The 23139-nt window shown below is 35.4% G+C and overlaps 1 protein-coding gene across 1 annotated transcript; it reads right to left on the reverse strand.

Annotated features, from left to right (window-relative positions):
- Positions 1-538: 538 nt before the first annotated feature.
- LOC145780328 (solute carrier organic anion transporter family member 4C1-like) lies at positions 539-22508 on the reverse strand. The gene is made up of 12 exons (XM_082592030.1): positions 22442-22508; positions 21462-21695; positions 16241-16510; positions 13181-13360; positions 12299-12401; positions 11103-11224; positions 6886-7140; positions 6275-6464; positions 5024-5192; positions 4542-4729; positions 3511-3716; positions 539-1324 (listed from the first exon to the last, which is right to left on the reverse strand). Exons 1-12 carry the CDS (start codon positions 22506-22508, stop codon positions 1197-1199), a joined length of 2112 nt encoding a protein of 703 aa, XP_082448156.1. The 3' UTR covers positions 539-1196.
- Between the last annotated feature and the right edge of the window lie 631 nt (positions 22509-23139).

Below are 23139 nucleotides of genomic sequence, written 5' to 3' on the forward strand. Positions count from 1 at the left end.
TAAAGTTGATAAAGATGATCCCCCTGTTAGGGTGAAACAAGCTGTAGAGGTTTTAGAGATTAGTAACTATATGCCAGGCCAGGCTATATATAATTTGCCAGCAAATAGCCTATAATGAATCGCTATTTAAAAACATTGGCCCGCAAGATAAAAAAAAAATTGGCCCGCGATGAAAAGAAGTTGGACCACGCTGCTTTAGTGGATGAAATTAGAATTGCTCAGAACGATTTGCTTCAAATTCCATATAGGCTAATATGCCTTTTTGACAGTGTAAGTGAGTGTACAATTATATTTAATAATATATTTTAACTTTAGATCTCTCTTGTGGAAACTTTTTATTTTTGTTGTGATGGTCAGAAATAAAAACAAACTGAACTGAACTGAACATGGACTTTGTATCAGGTTATTTTACGTTTTACAATTTCCTTTTTACAACATTGATATCTTCTGAGAATATCATATCCTAATATTCTTTAATTAATGAACAAATGTCAAATAACTGATGACAAAGACGTGCTAAAAGTGCCATTAATGTGACTATTGTTCTTGAATGCGAACAAAGTTTTGTTTTTTAACAAGGGCATGATAGACTCCCAATCAAAATAAAATCAAAAAATTTCAACACTTACGTTTTATTAGTTGTGCTCTACAGTCTAAAATACGTAAATTAGTCCTTCAAAACAATCAACACCTTACCGCTTTTCAAAATGAAATCATGAAAAGCATGACCAACAAAAGGCTACTTGACTATACAAATAAAAGAGCTAGGCCTACATCCAATTGTAGCGACAATAAAATCAAAAGTTTAAAACTGTTCGGCCATACTGAAAGATCAAAATACGGAGTCAGCAAAATCTGCATGAAGCTGGATGGAAAAGTAAAGAGAAAACGTGGCAGACAACCAAAGCGATGACATGAAAACGTGTAGGTTCTAGGCATAGACCGAATTCAACATGGCGATACTGGGCAAGCTAGCTCAAAACCGTGACTTTGGAAACAGATAACTCACGTTGATGAGAAATCTGCTTCATGCGAAGATGGCAACTGAAGTAGGTTGCAGACAATCTTGTCTGGGACAATCTTGTCTGTGACAATCTTGTCTGGGACAAACAGTAAAAATGAAATGTTTCCATATATTACTGTATGGCTGACTTTGAGGAGTCTTGAATGTTCCTTTGTTTGAACGTATATTGATGTTAATTCTGCTCCTTCATCTGCGGATTGGCATGTTTAACGGTGGTTGCCTCATCGCTCACTACCACCGGCTTATGGAAACGCAATGCCACTATTAAAAACGCAGCCGACATCAAATTTCCAACCACGGCTGAAAAATAAAACGCAAATAAGGTTTTAGCTGCGCAATAAAAGTAATCAGACTATGCCGTTTTCTTTTGTAGGTAGGCTACCTGTAGCGGAGGTCGAATTGTCTGAACATCCGCCCATACCTAGCTGTAATTGTTACAGCAACATTCCGAGTACCAGCATGGTAGTGGGGATGATTTTGAGAATGATAGGCCTACCTTTTTCTTCTGCGAGTATGAGTTTATTGTAAAGAAAAGAACGAAGTTCTAGATCGAAAACCTTGCAGCCAAAATATGCCTTCATTGCAAATAGAATATTAATTGAACTGATTCAGAACATAAAACTAGACTACATCCATTGCTAAACTGACACCGTGACTTCCAAGAAAAGAATCCGTGGTGAACTGACTGAAGAAACGCACCACCTAATTGACTGACAAAAAACATACTAGGCTACTACTACTAATAAGAATAATGTTATGCTTTTATTTATTGTCGCTCTACAACAGCTAAGGTCTTTTAGCGACAGGGCTCATTTTAAATTTATATCAGGTTTAAGATGTTATCACATTATTACCCGACTTATTCTCACTGCGCTATGCAGGATAGAACACAATCGGTACAGTTTTTAAACTCTTCGGTTTGACCCGATCTGGAATCGATCTCAGATCTACCAGCACCAGAGCCGAAGGCTTTTGTCAGAGCTTTCAAAAAGAGATTGGGCTTGAGCAGCGAAGCCTGCGACTGTACAGTCTGCGTCACTAGAGACTAGCAATCAGCTGATCTCGCAATAATTGTTACTGCGGCGATTTGACTGTAGGCTATGTATGTATGTACATCAAAACATCAGATTTCTACATCAAAACATCAGACAGTTTGCTCAAAACATCAGCTGTGGTAACGTGGCTTTTGTTATTGCTGTCTTTTGTGACGTATTCTCGAGCAGTGTTTGCACTTTTTGGTTATTTTGAAAAAAGTGAAAATAAATGAAACATTGGACTTTGGGCTATGCCAGCGCTATTAAAAACAATATTTTTTGGGTAACTTTTCTTGAAATATATTCTTGAATGTTCAGTTTACGCATTTTAATGCTTAATTCCCGTTTGAAATTTTCATTTAGTATGCCATTAAGGAAACGCCCAAATTCTACTCAGCGTTTCAAATTCCTAACAAGAACATGTTTCTCAACAGCAATGAGACGCAAGAAAACATAAGGAAAAGTCGCAGTCATTACACTACACATCTTTTAGTGAATTTTAATGTAGGCCTAGAGTTTTCAAAATGATTTGAATTTGGCCTTAGAGGAAGGGGTCAAAATATAACTTTGAAAATAAAATATTATTTTATTGAAAACTGCTTTGAATGAAGTAGATCAGAGCATGTTTTTTTTACCATTTTTATGAGAAAACAATAAAAAAATATCCAAGAAACTTATTTTTGAATAAAAACGAACAAAACAATTTAATGTATTTTGATTTGTAAACTTGTTGAAATATTTTTGTTTTGCACAGTGGTAGGACAAAGCCAAAACAATTGGTAATTCTTCTAAGTTATATACGGTAACTGAAGTCAAATCGCTTTATCGAATAGCCTATGCTTTCCACTTTCAGTAATTCTTTGTTTCCAGAGGACGAAATACAAATGTGCTTTCATTTGCAAAATGAAAGACAAAAATGAAAATTTAATTCAAATTCACCACTTAGAAAGTTCTGTAAAAAAAATCTTGAAGTGAATATGAAATATACAGTCAATTGATAAACTACCCTTATAAGCTCTTTTGTCAATAAGCCCCGTTTACTCAGTGGTTAAGCGCCGACGCACGATTAAGAGGCGCTGGTTTGGCTCCCAGGGTGTGCGCTTGAACAACGTATTTGAGGATTGCTCTCCATTTAGTGGCACTGAATGAATGGAATAATTCTCCAACAAGTATCGGAAACTTCACTCTGTCAATCTCGGTAACCGGCCCTGTGTCAGTGTTCAAATCTTTACAAATATGCAAAACTGCCAATATTAAGCTCTCAAAGACACTTTCTAAGTCCAAGGATAAAGATTCTCATAATCAAATCGATCAGTATCAGTTGGTCTGTTGGACTTATTTCTTTTTTGAGAGAAGGCGTTGCAAATTTGCTACTTAGAAATTTCTGAAAAAAATCTTAAACTTTGATGAAATATGCAGCCAATTGATACCCTACCCGTACAAGCTCTTCACCTGCAAGCATAAACATTTTCCCCATTTGTCTGTTGCTGTATATCCAACATGATCCCCTATCACCAGTGCACTGCTCTTTTTTCCACAAAAGACAGGCAGAGTCGATGAGACTCCCATAAATATTAGGACCGGGAATTGTTCCAAACAACCGAATGAAAAGCAGTTGTACTCCAACACCAAGAGATTTCAACACTACTGGAATAGCTCTGTTACCATAAAAGTACAATGCGTTTATAAAGAACTGATCTTTTTATGATACTTTTAACATTTACGAGCAGCATATTGTCATCGATTTATGACTGAGAGCTACAACATCTGTTTTAGAAAAGCTATAAACGTAGCTGATTGTCAACAACTTCATTGGTTTTATTCGTACTGCATTCAATTCTGATTGAAATAGTTTACTAATCGGCTCTATACCGTAGGGAAATTCATAATTTTAAACTCACGAAACCAAACGCGTCAAGTTGCCCATTTATATTTTCAATGGTACTTTGCCAAACTTCATCAAAAGGCGAGCATATCCACGAATTGGCTATATTTGACTTGGATGCTATTGACATCATAAAAATGTGAACAGAAATATTAGCCTATACCAGGGGTTACCAAATTGCGGCCCGCAGGCCGAAACCGGCCCACGAACTGATTTCATCCGTCCCGCCACGTGCTGCGGAAATAATTTGTACATTTTTCCACGAAGCAGCCTACACGTTAGTGTTCTGTTTTTATCATTAGGCCATCACAAATGGGGACAGCCTAGGCCAAATTTGGAAAGATGTAATGTTTTTTCAAGAGCACGATGCCCTGTAGTGTATCACAGCAGGGGATAACTTTTCCAGCAACTTTTCGATTTTCATCACAACTTTGCTATTCCACCGCTGACTTTGTTATTTATTGTGCTGAATTCAAGTCAATGGAGATTCTAAATAGTTGTATATCTTTTCGCAATTTGCATCCGGCCCGCAGCTGTTAATCTCGCAGCAATCCGGCCCTTAGAGAAAAAAGTTTGGTGACCCCTGGCCTATACCAACCTGAATGAAGCCACAGTCAGTGGGGTGAAACTAAGCAAACCACACACAGCCAAGCAAAATACCACTCCAAGAAAGATATTAAGATTTTTACAAGAAGAAGAACAAATTCCTTTAATTGCCGAATAATTTTTGTCAAAATATGTGTCATTCGGAAAATTTCCATCAACGCAAGAGCAATTTGCATAAACCTGAAAATAAAAATATTTTCATTGCGAAATTTGCAGTCATTCTTCACTGCTCAGCTCAAATGTAATAATCCAGCCGTTGAACGCAAATGTAAGTGAAAAGAATGTATAGCGAAATCATTTTGGTCGAAGACTCTAAGTGATTTTGACTCAAAGAAACACTTAATGCTTTATGTTGAAATAAAGTTTTGTATTTATGACTCCTATACTGTACATTAGCTGTAGCCTTTTCATCTTTTTGCTTGCGATTTCAGTAACTTTCGACTAGTTGTTAAAACTACCATAAAAGTTTCTCACGTCTTTCTGCACTTCCACATTACATCCTGCATGGCAAGGGGAAAAGTAGGTGGTGTTGTCGTAGCCACAAACTGGAGTATAAAACTCTTCTTGACAGGAACAATTCGAGTTGCAAGAAGACTCCAAATTTGCAGGAGGGGTCGCAGTTTCAGAGTTGATGGTTATGTTACTAATAACAAGCAAAACAACGTATATTCAATGTAACGAGATGCATGGATGAGCAAAAACTCACCAATGTTCTATAGTTTTAATAGTAGATAGGCTATGGCTGTATCGTTACAAAAACATTTCAATGATATGTGTGTTGACGACTGTTTGTGTAGTGATGTCAGCCTTTCAATGAAATTTTGAAAATCTGTTTGAGTTGTCCTTATCTTCCCATATAATATGCAAGTCATGTTTCAACTTATATCAATACTAGAATGAATCAATTGATTATGATATTAGATTCAGTCTTTTTTATTTGGTTGAGCACTCTAGCACATCGCCTATATCGTACATCAATCAATTTAATAATGTATAGATACATAAAAAAAATACATTGAAAGTGGTGCTGGTGCTGGGATGACAGCGAAAGAGCACAGGGTCAACAATGTCAGTTACTTTAGAATAGATGAGTTGAGTGAGTGTTGTGTTCTCTTCGGAACATAGCATTGTTTTCTTAGTTTTGAAAATTTTTACCCAAAGTTCTTACTAGGGATAGTAGAAGTAGAGAATTGCTCACTCACAACGAAGGTGGACAACTGGAGGGTCATAATGTTAGGACAAAATTTGATGCAACTACAGCTTTAGGTCTACTGCCATATGTCGCATACTCATGTGCAGTATATATGACCTGTCCACGTGTGTACAAAGTGAGTATCGCCAAAATAAATGTTGGAAATATGTGATATCATGTTTACATGGCTTGGTAGCATACAATAAGAATTTAATAAGAAAATAATACAAGAATTCATGCAATATTCTTCTCATCTTCCGATGCGTGGATCAAGTATGAAAATCGCTGTTACTTTTTAATATGCCGTAGTAGCCCATTATAGTTTGTTACCAATAGGCTACAGTAGCCTAAATTCCTATACAACAACTTAAGCTCCAATTAATGAGAAATTTTTCTGTAAGGTAGTATACAAAGTGTAAATGTGAAGTAAATTTCTACTGTTTGCCTTTTAAAAACTACAATCTTAAAAGCAATTACTTTATAACGTCAACGTTGCGTTTCAAAATCATCTAAAATTAACTTCTGTCACTTACCCGTACGGAATGGTTATTCCAGCCACTTCAATATTGTCACAATGAAGAAGAAAACATGGAGACAGCACTGCAACTATTATCCATGCACTTACACAAAACTTTAAGATTCCAGGAATGGTCCATTTGAATTTGTACACAACTAGTCCTCCAAGTACATTTCCCAATATTCCGGCTGGAATCACTACCACGCCTTGATTCGAAAGAAAATGTCATTTCATTAGTTGCAGCTTCTGATTTGAAAGAGAGTCTTAAGTGAGAGTTGCTGGATATAAGTTGGTTTCTCATATCCTTTTAGCATCAGTTTTATCGGACGGTGTAAAAAGAAGGATTTGAATCATACTGATGCTGATCGGAGTCCAGCTTATCGGCCGTGGTCAAATGATTAGCTGGATTTTTTGTTATCAGATGAACTTAAAAACTGCACTTTTATCTGAATGATTTTGCTTGGAATCCTTGTTTATTTTTGCGTCACTAGTTTAAACTGACGCTAGGAGGATATGGGTTAAAATCCAACATGGCAGCAAGTGAATAATTAACTTGAAAAAGTAAAAAAGATAATCGGTTTATCCTTTACATGATTTTAAAATAGAAAGTTTGCAAGATGAACTCACCTGTAAGCAGTGAAGCATATCCTGCAGTCAAGTGAAACGCATTTTCATAAAACTTTGGCAGAAACGTGACATACCCAGAGAGCATGAGACCCTGTGTGCACGCTGCTAGTGTTATCAAAGAGTAGGTGGGGTTCCGAAGTAAACTGAATATTGCCCTTGGGAGGTTTTTCAATGAAGTTTTGAAGCCTTTAAACTCTACTGCTGCGTTGCTTTCATGAACCTCTGAAACACGTGTCCTTCGGCTTTTCAGTGTACCTGTGATTCATTTACAAGCATTGTGGGTAATTACTTGACACATCCGACGTTCTCACCAGCAGACGAGTAAGAAATTGGTTCACAGCATGCTGTTACCGCAAGCTTATTTGTAATCTGTAGGTTGCTGCAGCAGATGGAGTGTTTTGACCGGTAGACACTTTAACATAGGACAATTTTCTTTATGAGCCAAGTGACTGCAGCTTTGTGACCCTTCTAGCACTCAATCAGAGAGTTGATTCTTGCTTTGAACTTTGTTTGGTAATTACAAAAGAAAACAGAGTAGTGGCCAGTATTGGGCGCGATAACTCATTTTTCAGTTAAGCGATAACGATAATCGATAAATCAAAAATGCCTAAAGCGATAACGATAAACGATAAATCAAAAAAAAAGTTAAGCGATAAACGATAAACGATAAAATTATCGCCGATAATGTCCGATAACGATAATTTTTTTTTCTTGATTAGCGCTGCCCCATCCCATGCAGCACGAACTGTTTTCATCAACATGACAAAAATCGAACATAATAGGCCTATAGGCTACCGTAAAGGGACAAAACTTTTTGTAAGTTATGCATGAATAGAATCGCAGCAGCGGCAGTGGGTATCGAATCTTCAACCTCTTGATCTAGAATCAAACCACTGAGGTAACCGCCGTGCTTATAATTATACCTTCAGATACCAGTTGGATGCTTTTATCAATTGAGTTACACTGCCGCTTACGTGCAATAGGCAAAATAATTAAATCAAATGAAAATGCCATAAAAAATTCCAAACTTTGTATTTTGCTTTCTGCTCAACGGCTGTTTACAGCAAAGTCAGCAATAATTGAAAAAAAATCCAAAAAACGCAAAATCAAACGAAATTTATATTTGAACAACAATATCGGATTTTTCAATGTTAAAATTAGCCATTTAATGCCAAAAACTCTCTGATAAACTCCCTGAGCTTCCAATCCTCGGATTCCACTGAGTGAGTTTGCAGCGCTTCCCCAGTTCTCTGGCTGAATTTTAAACAAATTTTCATTCAAATTCACTAGGCTATTATTTGTTACGTTTTTGTCTCTGTGGCCTCTCCTTATAAACCGATTTCTTATTATGTTGATTAGTTATTTGTTAACTCTGATTTGCAAAATTACCATTCAGAATTCATAATATTGTTGCCTCGCGAAAACTTATGGCGTTAATTATGCCACCGGCTTTTTTATGACTTGTTCATTAGGTTAACATTTTGGTGCTCTCTCACTTTGGGCAGGTGCCCCCCCTCCCTACTTTTTTCGCTCTGGCGAGAGCACTGAACTGTAGGCCTACTGCATTGTTCTTGCATCTTTTCTCGACGGTCATACAGTAAACATAGCCTATCTACTTCATACTTACTGCATGGCTAATTTTCTTTAACTTTAAACAGGAACAACGTTTAACTTGCTACGCCCCTAATCTAAGCCTATGCAATAACATCCCACTCTCCAGAGTCTAGATCTTGAAAAGTGCGGTAAAATGCACGATGCTGCAATCAGAGTTGCGCTTACATTTTAATTGTAAAATTCACTCACGATTGACGATTGCAGCAAAACAACTAGAGAATTGTTGCATGCATTTCATTGCATTGCAATTTGCAACTCTAAAAATTATTGTGTTGTCAAGGCCGTCGCTGCAGGGGGGCGTGCCCCTCCCCTGACAACGACCTGTGCACACACACTTCAGGCACTGAAGAAGAACTGATTTCAATTTTAGTTTCATTAATTAGGTGGCTAGTAAAACTATTACTTCTCATGGTTTTTCCACTTGTGTGTTGATCCGAAATAAAATTTATCGGCGATTATCGGCGATAATCAAATATTGCCTTTGGCGATAACGATAAACGATAACTGAAAAAATAATTGAGCGATAACGATAAGCGATAAAAATTTATCGCCGATAATGCCCATCACTGGTAATGGCAGAGATGAGAATCGAACCTACGTCGTCAAAATGACAACTTATCTAACCCTCAAACCGCTAGGCAACGCTGCCGTCAGTGAAATGTTCACATAATTTACTTTATAACGTACATGAGTCACATGACTTGCCTTCTGATTGGTTGATAGACCTTACCTGCTGCAGCGACCTGTAGATTACAAATACGCTTACCGTAGTTAGGCTATACTGTTGGATTTTGGAATAGTCTTATTAACTGATATCATAGGAACATCGGATTCGCTTTCAGTCAATGATTTTCGATTGGTGTCCGGCAGGACACCAGTGTTTTGCGAAACTCTGTGAGCTGTTATTCCCCAAAAACCTTTACTCATATCAAAGTATACAAAATCTACCAAAAAAGACATTAACAACAGAAACTCGAAACAGAAAAAAGACTATCAACAATGTAAATTAAAAAATGCATTATAAATGAATTGAGGTAATTACACATTATATAATTATACATTATACATTATTACTATAATTATATTATATAATAATTATAATTATATATAATAATTATTATACTATTATTATCTTATTATTATCTTACTATTATCTTATTATTATCTTATTATTATCTTATTATTATCTTATTATTATCTTATTATTATCTTATTATTATCTTCTTGTTATCTTGTTATCTTGTTGGTATCTTGTTATCTTGTTATCTTGTTATCTTGTTATCTTGTTATCTTGTTATCTTGTTATCTTGTTATCTTGTTATCTTGTTATCTTGTTATCTTGTTATCTTGTTATCTTGTTATCTTGTTATCTTGTTATCTTGTTATCTTGTTATCTTGTTATCTTGTTATCTTGTTATCTTGTTATCTTGTTATCTTGTTATCTTGTTATCTTGTTATCTTGTTATCTTGTTATCTTGTTATCTTGTTATCTTGTTATCTTGTTATCTTGTTATCTTGTTATCTTGTTATCTTGTTATCTTGTTATCTTGTTATCTTGTTATCTTGTTATCTTGTTATCTTGTTATCTTGTTATCTTGTTATCTTGTTATCTTGTTATCTTGTTATCTTGTTATCTTGTTATCTTGTTATCTTGTTATCTTGTTATCTTGTTATCTTGTTATCTTGTTATCTTGTTATCTTGTTATCTTGTTACCTTGTTATCTTGTTATCTTGTTATCTTGTTATCTTGTTATCTTGTTATCTTGTTATCTTGTTATCTTGTTATCTTGTTATCTTGTTATCTTGTTATCTTGTTATCTTGTTATCTTGTTATCTTGTTATCTTGTTATCTTGTTATCTTGTTATCTTGTTATCTTGTTATCTTGTTATCTTGTTATCTTGTTATCTTGTTATCTTGTTATCTTGTTATCTTGTTATCTTGTTATCTTGTTATCTTGTTATCTTGTTATCTTGTTATCTTGTTATCTTGTTATCTTGTTATCTTGTTATCTTGTTATCTTGTTATCTTGTTATCTTGTTATCTTGTTATCTTGTTATCTTGTTATCTTGTTATCTTGTTATCTTGTTATCTTGTTATCTTGTTATCTTGTTATCTTGTTATCTTGTTATCTTGTTATCTTGTTATCTTGTTATCTTGTTATCTTGTTATCTTGTTATCTTGTTATCTTGTTATCTTGTTATCTTGTTATCTTGTTACCTTGTTACCTTGTTACCTTGTTACCTTGTTACCTTGTTACCTTGTTACCTTGTTACCTTGTTACCTTGTTACCTTGTTACCTTGTTACTTTGTTACCTTGTTACCTTGTTACCTTGTTATCTTGTTATCTTGTTATCTTGTTATCTTGTTATCTTGTTATCTTGTTATCTTGTTATCTTGTTATCTTGTTATCTTGTTATCTTGTTATCTTGTTATCTTGTTATCTTATTATTATTATGTATATAATCATTATTATGTTATAAATATTATAATTAATTATATATATAATAAATATTAATTATAATAATTATAACTGTAATTATTAATTATATTATAGTTATTATTATATTATACATTGTACACATTGTTAAGTATTGTACCTTACCTGGTAAGTATTTGGGGAATCCAGATATAGGAATAAAGATCAACCAAACCACCCCCATGACTATCAAGGGATACAGCCACCAAGCCCCAACCCATCTCGGATCGTATGGAGATAAACCATAGCTGAAAAGGTACATCATGATAAAAACATCCTCTCGTGTTACAATTTTTATCAATTGCTGTTTTATGAAGAAGTTTTCATGTTTTCGGAATGAAACAAAAATTGGGCTGTATATTATTTTGAAGGGCCCCCGTGTAAAAAAAATTTTCGTGCCTACGGCCCGAAAAACCACCTCTACGTCTACAGTAGCATTAATCCAGCTCAGCACAGCATTTTGCAGAAACTTCAAAGGCTGAAAGAATACAAAAATAACACAAAATCACATTTTTTCTACGTAGAGGGGCCCTTTAACATACCGAGGGCCCTGAGCAGCTGCACCCTCTGCCCCCTCTAAATCCGGGTCTGGTGACATCATTCATCACGTCACGTCAGTCGTCGTGATCTTCGTATGGGACTTTTGTGTCGATTGTCCATCTTGCTACAAACCCCGTGAAGACAATGTTTACAGAGAGGGGCTACTGGAGATCTGAGTTGCGGTATACAGTCTTGGATGATACAGACTTCCGCCTGTTCCTCAGCGCTGCAATTGCAAGTAGAAGATGCTACTTCCCATTAGCGTGCAGTAGGACGACAAAGTCCAGCGCTAGTGCTAAGTCGGTTGAGAATCTCGACAATCATGTCAGGATAAGACATTTACTTCTCCATTGCACTTTCTATCGCAATTATGTAAGGATTTTCTGTGTTAAGGTGAGGCTTAGATGCTCTAGTAAGCGTAAATTGGTGGTGGGGTGGCGCAGAGAAAACGACTATTGTTTTCCAATTATGTAATTCTGGTTCGACTCCCGGCTTAAGCTTCAGTTGTTCAAGAACACTGCTCACCTCTACCTAGGGTGTAATAAGTTGGATGGACGTAGCTGCTGAAGGAAAAGTGCACGAGTGAATGGAACTCGTTACTCTATTCTCGTTAGTACTGAAAATTTAGTACAATGAAAACCTTATCTTCTCATCTCTCGATGATTAGATTTAAGTATGGGACACTCCTTACTTTAAGGATAAGTAAAGCAAACTATGTTATTATGCAAGTTAAAAAAATTAATCTTTTTGAAGGCAGTTAAGCTTTGTTGTTTATAACATACGTTTCTGTGGTGATGTTGAAATCGACAAAGTATTTCGATAAGAAAACTCCTCCAAGTGTAAAGCCAATAATAGGCCCTAATATAGATGCTCCGTTCGCCAAGCCTGAAGCAAATGGAGCATATTATGTCAGCACGAAAAAAACTTGTAAAAAATATCAAAATAACAAACTTTTATATCAAACAGCTATCCGGAGCATTGCGATTCTTATGCAAGACTATTCCATTTTTCGAGAAAGTGAAAGTATTTTAACAAGTTATTTAGATTCGACACCAGTAAACTTGATTTCAGTTTATCAGAATGAGTACAAAGGGTGTGAAAACTGCAATCAAGGTATGGCATTTAAATAAATAAAAAATGTTTGCAAATGTTTTTTTTATAATTATAAAGTGTCTATCACAGATTAAAAAATTTAATAAGTCTGAGGGGAGACCTTATATCATCTCTAACGTTTTTTTTTGGTCATATCTCCATCCTTTTTCCATATAATAATTATATATTTAAACAATAAATAAAGTTTTAATTTATTTAGTCTACTTTTGTGGATTTTTTTTATTTTAAAATCTTGTTGGCTTTAACACCTTCACGCTGTGAGGCTGTTGCATTGCTTGGCTTGCATTGCATTGCTCTGGTGGTTTTCAATATCTTTGTTGGAATAGTTCACAATAACGTTACTTCAATTTTCAAAACTTTAATTAATTATCTGAATGCAATAGGGGGATACTCCTGTTGTTTTCAGATAACTAAATGCAATATCTGAATGTTTCACCTAAACAAATGCTTCTTCAACTGCGGCGAAAATGTCGCAAATTTAGAAGTAATTACTTGATTATGCTATTGATTAAAGTTTAATAAAACCAAACGTTTAAAAAAAGATTACTAACCAAAATAAATAGCTGAAGAGCGCTTGGAAACACTGTTTTCGATATAAGCAATACCCAATGTGTACAATGGAGTTACGCCAGCTCCCAATAAGATTTGTCCAAGCATCAAAATGTACATGTTGTAATGCAGGTCCTTGGGCGGAGAGGAACAGTCGAGCGTGGAATTGGCATTGCAAGTAACTGAAAAACACATAAATGAGACTGTTCACCTGGTGTTTAGTTTAAGAACATATTGCGCTCTTCTAGTGTAAACTAAGATAATTATCACACTTTAGTTTACAGCAGAAGAGAGATCATGTTATGGGGAAAAATGTATTACAACAACAGCAAAATTATTTTGTTGCTTTCAGGTTTTAGGCTACAAATCAAACCAAAGGCATACAGCTACAATTGGTATCCTGTAACCTTGTCACGATTGTTTTTAACTATTACACATAAGAGACTTTGGAAAGATTGATGACGTAGTTTATTGGGATATCAAACGTTCAACAGTCAGATAAATAGTCGAATAGTTCTATTTGTGAGGTGATAGATGAAATACTTGAACTGACAAATGGTTGACCACTTCCAGCACATAAAGAAAGCAAATTCTGAACAGCAAATGTCTTTGTCGATTACGAAGTGAATATACACCACTGCTAGCAACTGCTACTTTACAGTTAAAATTTTTTTTAGCTGCTTTTCAGTTAACAATAACTTCCACTTTTCAATCTATTCAATTCTACAATCGTCTTCAATTCACTTATCATTACAACTTCTAATTCTCATAATACACAACTCAAATAATAACTGTAATCAATCACGCGGCTATTTATAACAGGTTTGTTTGGACTAGAAGTTTCCAGAGACTAAGATAATGTTACATTACAAGAACACATTCTTCTGGTCAACAAGTCAAAGAAGTTTCCAGAATCTCACATACACAAAATGTTATGCAAGCAGATTTGACAAGAAAAGATTGTGTAGCTAAAAGTTACTATAGGTCAGTATTTGAAGAAACAACACAATAGAATTACACAATAAAATAGTTCACTTCTTCTAAAACAATAATACAGGCTGCCGCCTGAACTACGCATATTGATTGTGGCAAACCTGTTTCAAATTTTTTGGTTGGTTGGTTTTAAGTTTTCATCTTCGGATTGAAAAAGCCTCAGAAAGGCTGTTCCTGCAGTTGTGCGTACTTTCAGATTGTTGTTTGTGAATTATTCCATTCACTAGGTGCCGCTGAAAGGAGAATATCTCTCACAGTGGATTGCTCAGTGATTAGCGCACACTCGAAGAGTCGAACCAGCGGTGTTGGATTTGGACTTAACTAATATAAGCTGGGATAATGTAAAAAAAATATTCAAAGGCAATACCTTGTTTGATTAATTAAATACATACCTGTGGATTTAATATCAACAATGTTTCTTTGTATAAAAAAAATTCACAGCTAGTGGTTGTAAGCCTAGTTGTTAGAGCGAAACTACTTTTTGTTTAACAATATGTGTATTTGGGTTTATACTTCAGTGCTTGTAGATTAAATTGAACAGGTGAACGAGTGCGCCTCGTTTGTTCCATGTCGTACTAACTTTGAATGAAATGCAAACGTTTATGAAATATTGAGTGACATTTTCGTATGGCACTTTCTCACGTGAAGCTAGTGGTCTTTAAACCAGTTTTTAAAAATAATCTTGTTTGTTAAAAGCAGTCCAATAGAGAAAAAAAACTTGGGGATAACTGGCTACCGCCACAAAAGCTTAGCAGGTATGTCAAACTGACTACATTGGGCATTGAAGAAAAATTGGGTCATATCACTCATATGCCCCCCAAACAAATAAATTTCAAAGTGTTAACTTGAAATCCAATTAAGTTCACCGATTGATTAAAAGTCACAGCTGGACAGTGACCTGGAAATAACAGAAAAAAAGATGTGCGAACTTTAAAATCTTCAAGTAGTCATTTTGACTACCCTGGGTATTCTAGTATTAAGCCAGTTTTTAAAAATAATTTTGTTTGTTAAAAGCAGTAGGCTACTTCGGTCACTCAATGCTTACCTACGTACATCAACAATCTAAACGAAAAGCACCTGGAGTCGATGGAATTCCAATTGAATTATTGAACTATTAGTCAAGTGCTAAAAATCCATATTTTTCCCAATTCCAAAAACGAAGATATAGCCTACAGGTTTTTTAAAACTATCAAAGCACAGCTTTAATATTCCATGCAAGCAACATTCTTTAAAATTATTCTAAAAAGACTAAACACAATTATCGAAAAAGAAATTCCAGAGGAACTGGGAGGATTCAGAACAGGCAAAGATACTTGTGACTACACAGTGCAAATCCGAGATAGATTATGTAAACAAGCATGAACTAGTCAAAAGCTTTTAATGTCATGCAACACTACACCCTTTGAAAGTGTCTGGAAGACATCGAAACACCAATGCACCTGTTGGAGCTCATCAAATCGTTGTATCGTGATTAAGAAACTACAGTTCAAACAGCACACAGAGATAGAGCTTGGTTTAAAATCTCAAAGAGAACAAGCTAGGAATGCATTCTATCTCTTTCTCTATTCAATATATACACATAAATGATCATACGAAAAACAGGATAAATAAATTCAATATTGGATTGAAAATAAATAGTAAAATTATAGTTTAAAGTAAGCACCTAATTTTAGATACGGTAAGTACACAATTTAAAGGTACACCACCCTTTTGCCTCAGAACGCACAAGATCTTAAAGACTTAATTTTCAAAGTAAAAAAGGAAAACGAAAGGGTTGGTAGCTCAAAATCAAAAAGACAAAAATTATGATAAATGAAAATTCGGATAACATAAATATCAAGATCAGCAACAACTAAATTAAAACAATGAAGGGCTTTATATTTTTTGGATCAAAAATGAGCTGGGACTTTAACAGCGAACCAAAATCGATTGAACGAATCATGATAATCATTTAATGAACAAAGTAATTGGTTTAATAAACCACTCTGGCTATTTTTAATAGCGCCAAAAATTCCAATTGAAGATCAACCAATATTGTAAGCAATCTTTTCAACTTTTACAAGATTTACCTCCTTTTAATGTATTTTCTCCAAACTGATATGGTCCTGTCAAAAAATGAGGCATGGAGTAAATGAGTGCACCAAGTCCAAACGTAGCACCCCCAATAGCTACCAGTCTTGCTCTGTTGCAATTTCCTCCAAAGTAGGTGATGAAGACGGTGAGCACACAAAATGCAATGTCATAACCCACAACAACTAATGCTGAGTCCGAACTGGTCAAACCGAAACGTTTTTCAATGGAGGTCACATTAATAGAAACAACGCCACTTGACAGGGAGTCTGCAAGACAAATATATTTAAAGAAGAATTTCGCATAATTCCAGTCCATTATTATCAAAATGAATTAATATAATGCCGCGCAAACGGTTTACGTCTAATTATTATTTATTATTATTATTATTTATTTGCATCAGACAAGAATTTCCATATTTAAATCACACAAAAAAATAAAAATACAAAAATAAAAGGCATCGGCTACTGTAGTATACATGCAACTGCCGCTCAAAAGTAATTGAAATATAATTATAAGCTTATTTTTTTCGAATAACCAATCAGTAAGATTTTATGTTAGCAAACGATGACTGTTGATATATTTATGCCTTGGCAGCCATCAAGGCTAAGTAACAGCATGCATAGTCTTATTGTAATGAAGACAGTAGTTCGATTTACGATAGCAGTCAGACCTCATCATGGAGGCTATAATAGAGTTTGACGACGATTCACATCTTCCAACAAAAGAAAAAAAAAAACATATTTCAGTACTTATGCATCAAATGTAATAATGTTACACAAGACTTCATGTTCACGAACACCATATTATTGGGGCAAATTGTGAATGATTCTAAATGCGTTATTGAAGGCTACACGCAGGCGATTAATGTCACGTTAATGATAATTTTCCTACAGATGACATGCATGCATTGAAGTACAATATGAACGGAAGAGAACATTTTTAATTCCACTGGAGCACTTGAAAATGTTTGATTTTAATTTGGTGGCAGAACAGTTACTGTAGATTGATCGCACGTGTCGATTTATATGCTTGTCATGACACATTGCCGTGTCAAGAAATACACCCGGATATTTGACGCTATATACAAATTTGATATGGCTTCTATTTAACCGTAGGGCTACAATTGGATTTAAATTTAATTTTATGTGATTGTTTGGAAAATACGTAGCAAACGGCTCTTTACATTTAAAAATGACGTCATTACAATGTGCATAATCTTCGCACACACGCAAGATGTTCTGCAGACCATAAACACTTGGAGAAATACAACTAATATTATCTGCTGACATAAGTTGGATGACAAGTGTTTCTAGCCCACATTGGTTTTACTTAACGCAGCCTATAGATCATCCATTTATACAGCAAATAAGTATGGGCTAAGGAAACCACCCGGTTAACACCATTGCTGACAGATGATGACAACCCCAGCGTATGTACATCTGCTGATGGGTGTACCAATAAACTATCAGGGGAACAAGACATATTGGCTTTCCTTGTTGAATTAGTTTCTTGAAAAAAGTTTATGGTTTACCCCAGCGATTTTCAACTGGGTATACTATATATACTCAAGTGTATACCAGATCAAAACTAGGGTATACAGCTGGAGAAGGGTAGCCTATACCAGGGCTTCTCAAACTATGGGTCGCGACCCCAAATGGGGTCGCGTAATGAAATTTTGGGGTCGCAATGAAATAGTTTAATTTAGTCTAGTGCCGGTAGGTTATAGTCTTGCCATGATGTTAATTGACCGCAACCGTTCGCGTGAAATGTCGAACGATAAAATATAACCAATCGTAACAATTGATGCATTGTTACGCTATCATTGCTGTAACAAGGAATGCATACCCAAACTTTTCTGACCTAGCCCTTGACAACTCTTGCTCTTTTGCACAACATATTTATGTGAAGCGGCATTCTCAAAACTCACCACCATCAAGTGTAAAAACCGGTCCTCTCTGGAAACTGTTGAAGATGCTATTCGCTGTGCTTTGTCTTGTATCATTCCACGAATGGATCACTTGTGCAAGAAACATCAAGCGCATCCATTCCATTAAATGATTTGTTTTTGTTTACTTTTCATCATGTTAGCGGATTTTTGTGATTCGTGAATTGGGTGCATTTGTATTGTTTTGTTATAGTCTCAATTAGGGTCGGATTATTCGTGTGTTATTTCTTGTTTTCATTCATTGCTTTTTTCATGTTTCATTGTTGTTGTTTTCATGCTCCTTTCGATATTGTTTTACTACTTCAGTAAGAGAATTATGAAGTAAGCCAAAAAGAACCGAAACAAATTGAGACAAAAGAATTAACCCTCGTATTAATGTCATTAACGTGGATGTCCCCGTAATGGGGTCGCATAGAAATATATTTTTCAAAATGGGGTCGCAGAACAAAAAAGTTTGAGAAGCCCTGGCCTATACGAAGGGTATACATCTTAGATCTGTGATAGTGGAAGTCACAACAGAAACAGCAATTGGCATATTTGTAAACTTTTAACCGGACCTACTGGTGTGCGGTTATTACTCGCCAACCTGCTTTGTGCTTTTGAAACAAATACGCTCATTTTGGATGCGTGTGGTTCGCATTTGACTTTGGGATTGTTGCGTCATTAATGCGCAAGTACGGGCGTGTGTACGCCTATTGTCAGACAATTTTCTTTTTACTTGGAAATATTGCTACGTATTTTCCTGAAGATAACGACCAATGTCTGGAAGCAAACTCGTGGATTATCCAACCATTTAATGAAGAACCAACTGAGGATGAGGAATTATTGGAACTCATCAGATTTAAATCAAAAATACTTATTCCGAGAAGTGGATTACACAGAATGTTGGGTGTCTCTTCTTGAATTTCCCGAATACAAAACTCTCGCGCAAAAAGCCATTGATCCGTACTATTAATCCAATTATATTGTATCCAGTAAAACATCCTATGTGGGGCACCTTGACTTAGATAACCGCATGGTTTTTTCGGTGCCTCCATGGTGTAGTTTCCATATTTAAAAAAAGCGATTTGTTATATCTACTGATGTGTACATTGAAAATGAATGTGGAGCTATGCCGAAATAAACTTGATTGATGTCTTGGTGCAGATGCCTACCACTTATTTGTGTGAAGAAGGATTTTCCAGTCTTGTTGAGATCAAGTCAAACAAACGAAACTCGATACTTGACATTGATTCTTTAATGCGGGGAGGAATAGAGAAAGAGCTCACACCACGTTATGTCCAACTTGCCGAAACAATGCAACAACAAGCTAGCCATTAAATCAACTTCAATTTTGACGTTTTTTGCACTTTTGCATGCGTAGTTTCTTGTGCCCATTTCAAGACTACTATAATCACTTTAACAAACAATTAATTAATCATTAGTTTTTTTTACTTCCTGTGCATAATTAGGCTAGTAACATTGCTATTTGTGAGGTATACGAAGTTATTAAAAATTAAAAAAAGATGTTCCACGGACAAAAAGGTTGAAGAGCACTGGTTTACCCTACCAAATGCTTCGGAACCATTATAAAATTCAAAGAAAAAAGACTTCCACGCATTCTATAGTAAGACACAGCTTGCTTAAGTACAAAAATACACATATCTGTCCTTTGCTTAGGTTTATAGCCAAATTGATTTTTACGATTTGTTGCGAAATAGTCATTGATGTGAAAAAGTACAGCATGCTCAGACAGTTTGGATATGACGGTAGCAAAAGCAATTGGTCTGTAATTTGCAATGGCTCTTACATCACTAGATTTTTTTTAACAATGGGAACTGATTCAGTTTTAAGACAAGCATTTGGCACACATCAATAAACAAGACACTTATTAAAAAATGATGAAAGATATACATTGATACTGGAATCAGTATAAGCAGTGTGTTCAGAAGATATTTTATCACAACCACCAAAACAAATTAGTGGTAATTAAATGCTAGGATTATAAGATGGAAGACTTGGCACAACACTCTGTCCAAAGATGACCAGCTCTGGTGCTGGTAGATCTGAGATCAATTCCTGGTCGGGTCAAACCAAGGAATTTAAAAACTGTACCGATTGTGTTTTTTCTTGCATAACGCAGTGAGAATAAGTCGGGTAATAATGTGATAACATCGTAAACCTGATGTGAAATTAAAAAGCGAGCCTCGTCGCTACAAGATCTTAGCTGTTGTGAAGCGATAATAAACAAAACCTAATGTCCAACCAAGCTGGCGTGAACAGGAACCGGAACTTCCAGTGGCTAGACCAGAACGATTGAATAAAATTAGAGAAACATTTCAAAATTGGGAAGTGCCTAGATTCTTGTGCATATTTGTTATTTTAGAAAATGACTTAATTTTTTTGAAAATCTGTTGATGGAAAAAATAATATTTGATATTGTTTAACAATCTCAATGTGCTTCGTCAGCACGATTTTCGTTGTAACATTTCACAAATGTTTCTTGTGGTAGGCTACGTACCCTGTCAGTTAATCTTAACTTACTTAAAGGCATACTACATGAAAATTTCAAACGGGAGTTAAGCATTAAAATGAGTAAACTGAACATTCAAGAATACATTTCAAAAAAAATTACCGAAAAAAATTTGTTTTCAATGGCGCTGGCAAGGCCCAAAGTCCAATGTTTCATTTATTTTCATTTTTTTCAAAATGACCAAAAAGTGCAAACACTGCTCGAGAATACGTCACTAAAGACAGCAATAACAAAAGCCACGTTACCACATCTGATGTTTTGAGCAAACTGTCTGATGTTTTGATGTTGAAATGTGTTGTTTTGATGTACATACATACATAGCCTACAGTCAAATCCCCCGCAGTAACAATTGTTGCGCGATTAGCTGATTGCTATAGTCTTTAGTGACGTAACTGTACAGTCGCACGCTTTGCTGCTCAGGCCAAATCTCGTTTTGAAAGCTCCGGCAAAGGCACGCGCGCAATGGTGGTCAGACCGCAATGGGGCAAAATTTTATTGAAAATTGTTTTATGGTAGCAAGTTAAACACAAAGAACGTGGAAAATCGCCAAGTCAGGTTTTTCCTTTAGTATCCCTTTAAAGATGGCGTATTTTTTGAATTTAAAAGCAGCGTTATGGCTGTGAAAATGGCATGAACAGACCAAAGCAAGTGGTATATGATGTGATGTTCACATGCAAGTTTGTTTGGATATCTCACTTTATATCCAAAACACAAATTTATTATTTAACTAAGCTACAACAATTGAACCTGAAAGACTTACTTGCAAAGATGGCAAATAAACAATGGAACAATAAGTATCCCTTCGGGCTGTTGAGAAATTGGAGCGCTCGGATATTGAGAATTCCAAACAATTTGTAGTTTCCTTCAATGATATTTTCATCGTGTATTATATTGGTTCTTTTAGTTCCCTGCCGTTGTTTTTTCATGATGATGATGAGGAGATTAGAGAAGTTAATCTTATGTAACAATCTGTTAGAAGGACAAGTTAGCAAATCTGTTCAGAAATTTCTATTTAGCCGTTTAGAAAAACAGATAAAGTCTCAAACAGACATGCTGGTAGCCTACACGAAGAAGAACAATTTGTAAATAGAAACGTCATGGCCATAAGAAATTGTTTTTCAAATCTTTTCAATCTCCAGTGATTTTCTTAAAAAGCTTGCAGTACAATGGGAATAAGATAAGGACTACGCTGTTGACAAAAGAGCAATTGTGAGCTTTTTAAGAGTTTGGAATGACTCTGCAGAGAGTGAAACTGGTGGCCGATTTTTTACATTCCTCAATAACTGAAAAGAATCTTCCAAGTTATTTTCAAGTCGTGGAAAAGGAAAGAAAGAAGATACCTAACTTCCGAAAACATCCCCTGAGTCTGCTTGCGAAATAATATTTGTAACGTGTTTGTATATCTTAGCATGTTGTTTGAAATAATGAAAATAAAATTATAATCTTGATAAATAACACAATCAAATCACTCAAATCGATAATTTGCTGCCCTTTAGTGGCAGAGTTATAACAAGCCAGTGTTACAAACAAAACCTCTCACCATAAAAAGAGGATGGTGCAAAATTCTGTTCGAATTGGTTGAGTGGCTGCCAAGAAAAGTGCCAATTATGTTTTACCACTACTGGCAGCAAAGAGCTATATATGTGTACTAATATGCTCACATCTTTTGACCCAAAGATTCGATTCGGATCAAATGGCAAAAAAGTTGAATTTTTAAGAAAATGGGTTTCGAAAACTGACCTTGATGGACATTAGTAAACATTAATGACATTTTTTCAAACTTTGGTTTATGGTCGTCAGTTGTCATATTCATAATAACATCTCGTGAAGTAGAAGCAGATGAATAAACAAGTTTTTGATTTACCCAAAAAAGACGACAAACTTTTGAGAAATGACTTTTTTAGGACATTTGAAACAAATAACTTCATGAGCAGGGCAGTATCTTCTACTATGTCGCCTATTTCTGCACTATTCAACCAACGTGGCACTAATATTTCAGCTTTTTTTCTTATCTGAGCAATCTTCCATTTTAAAGGTAGGACGAGTTTTAAAGGTTGTTGCGCCACAATCAAGTGAAAACGGAGTCGAGGTCGCGGTCATTTCGAAACGATGGCAAAACGTTTGAGATCATCTAAAGATCGAGATTTATCAAACGTTTGTTGCAAGTTTGTTACATTGCAAAAAAGCAAAATTCTGTCTTTTGTAATATAAATCAACATTGGCTCCATTTAAATTGTTTAGACCTAATACTTGACCTAGACTCGGGAAATATGGCAACAATTGAAAGCAACTTGAGGTATTGCATTACGACTTGGAAATATGGCAACGAAGGACTGATCAAAAAACTTCAAAAAATTTGTGACAAATGTCATCGTATTTTCCGTTCCAACAATGATAGTTATACCCAGGAGGCGCCGGAAGCGGGGGGCAGAGGGGTG

Source organism: Aplidium turbinatum, chromosome 11 (assembly GCF_918807975.1).
Source record: "Aplidium turbinatum chromosome 11, kaAplTurb1.1, whole genome shotgun sequence".
Lineage (NCBI taxonomy): Eukaryota > Metazoa > Chordata > Ascidiacea > Aplousobranchia > Polyclinidae > Aplidium > Aplidium turbinatum.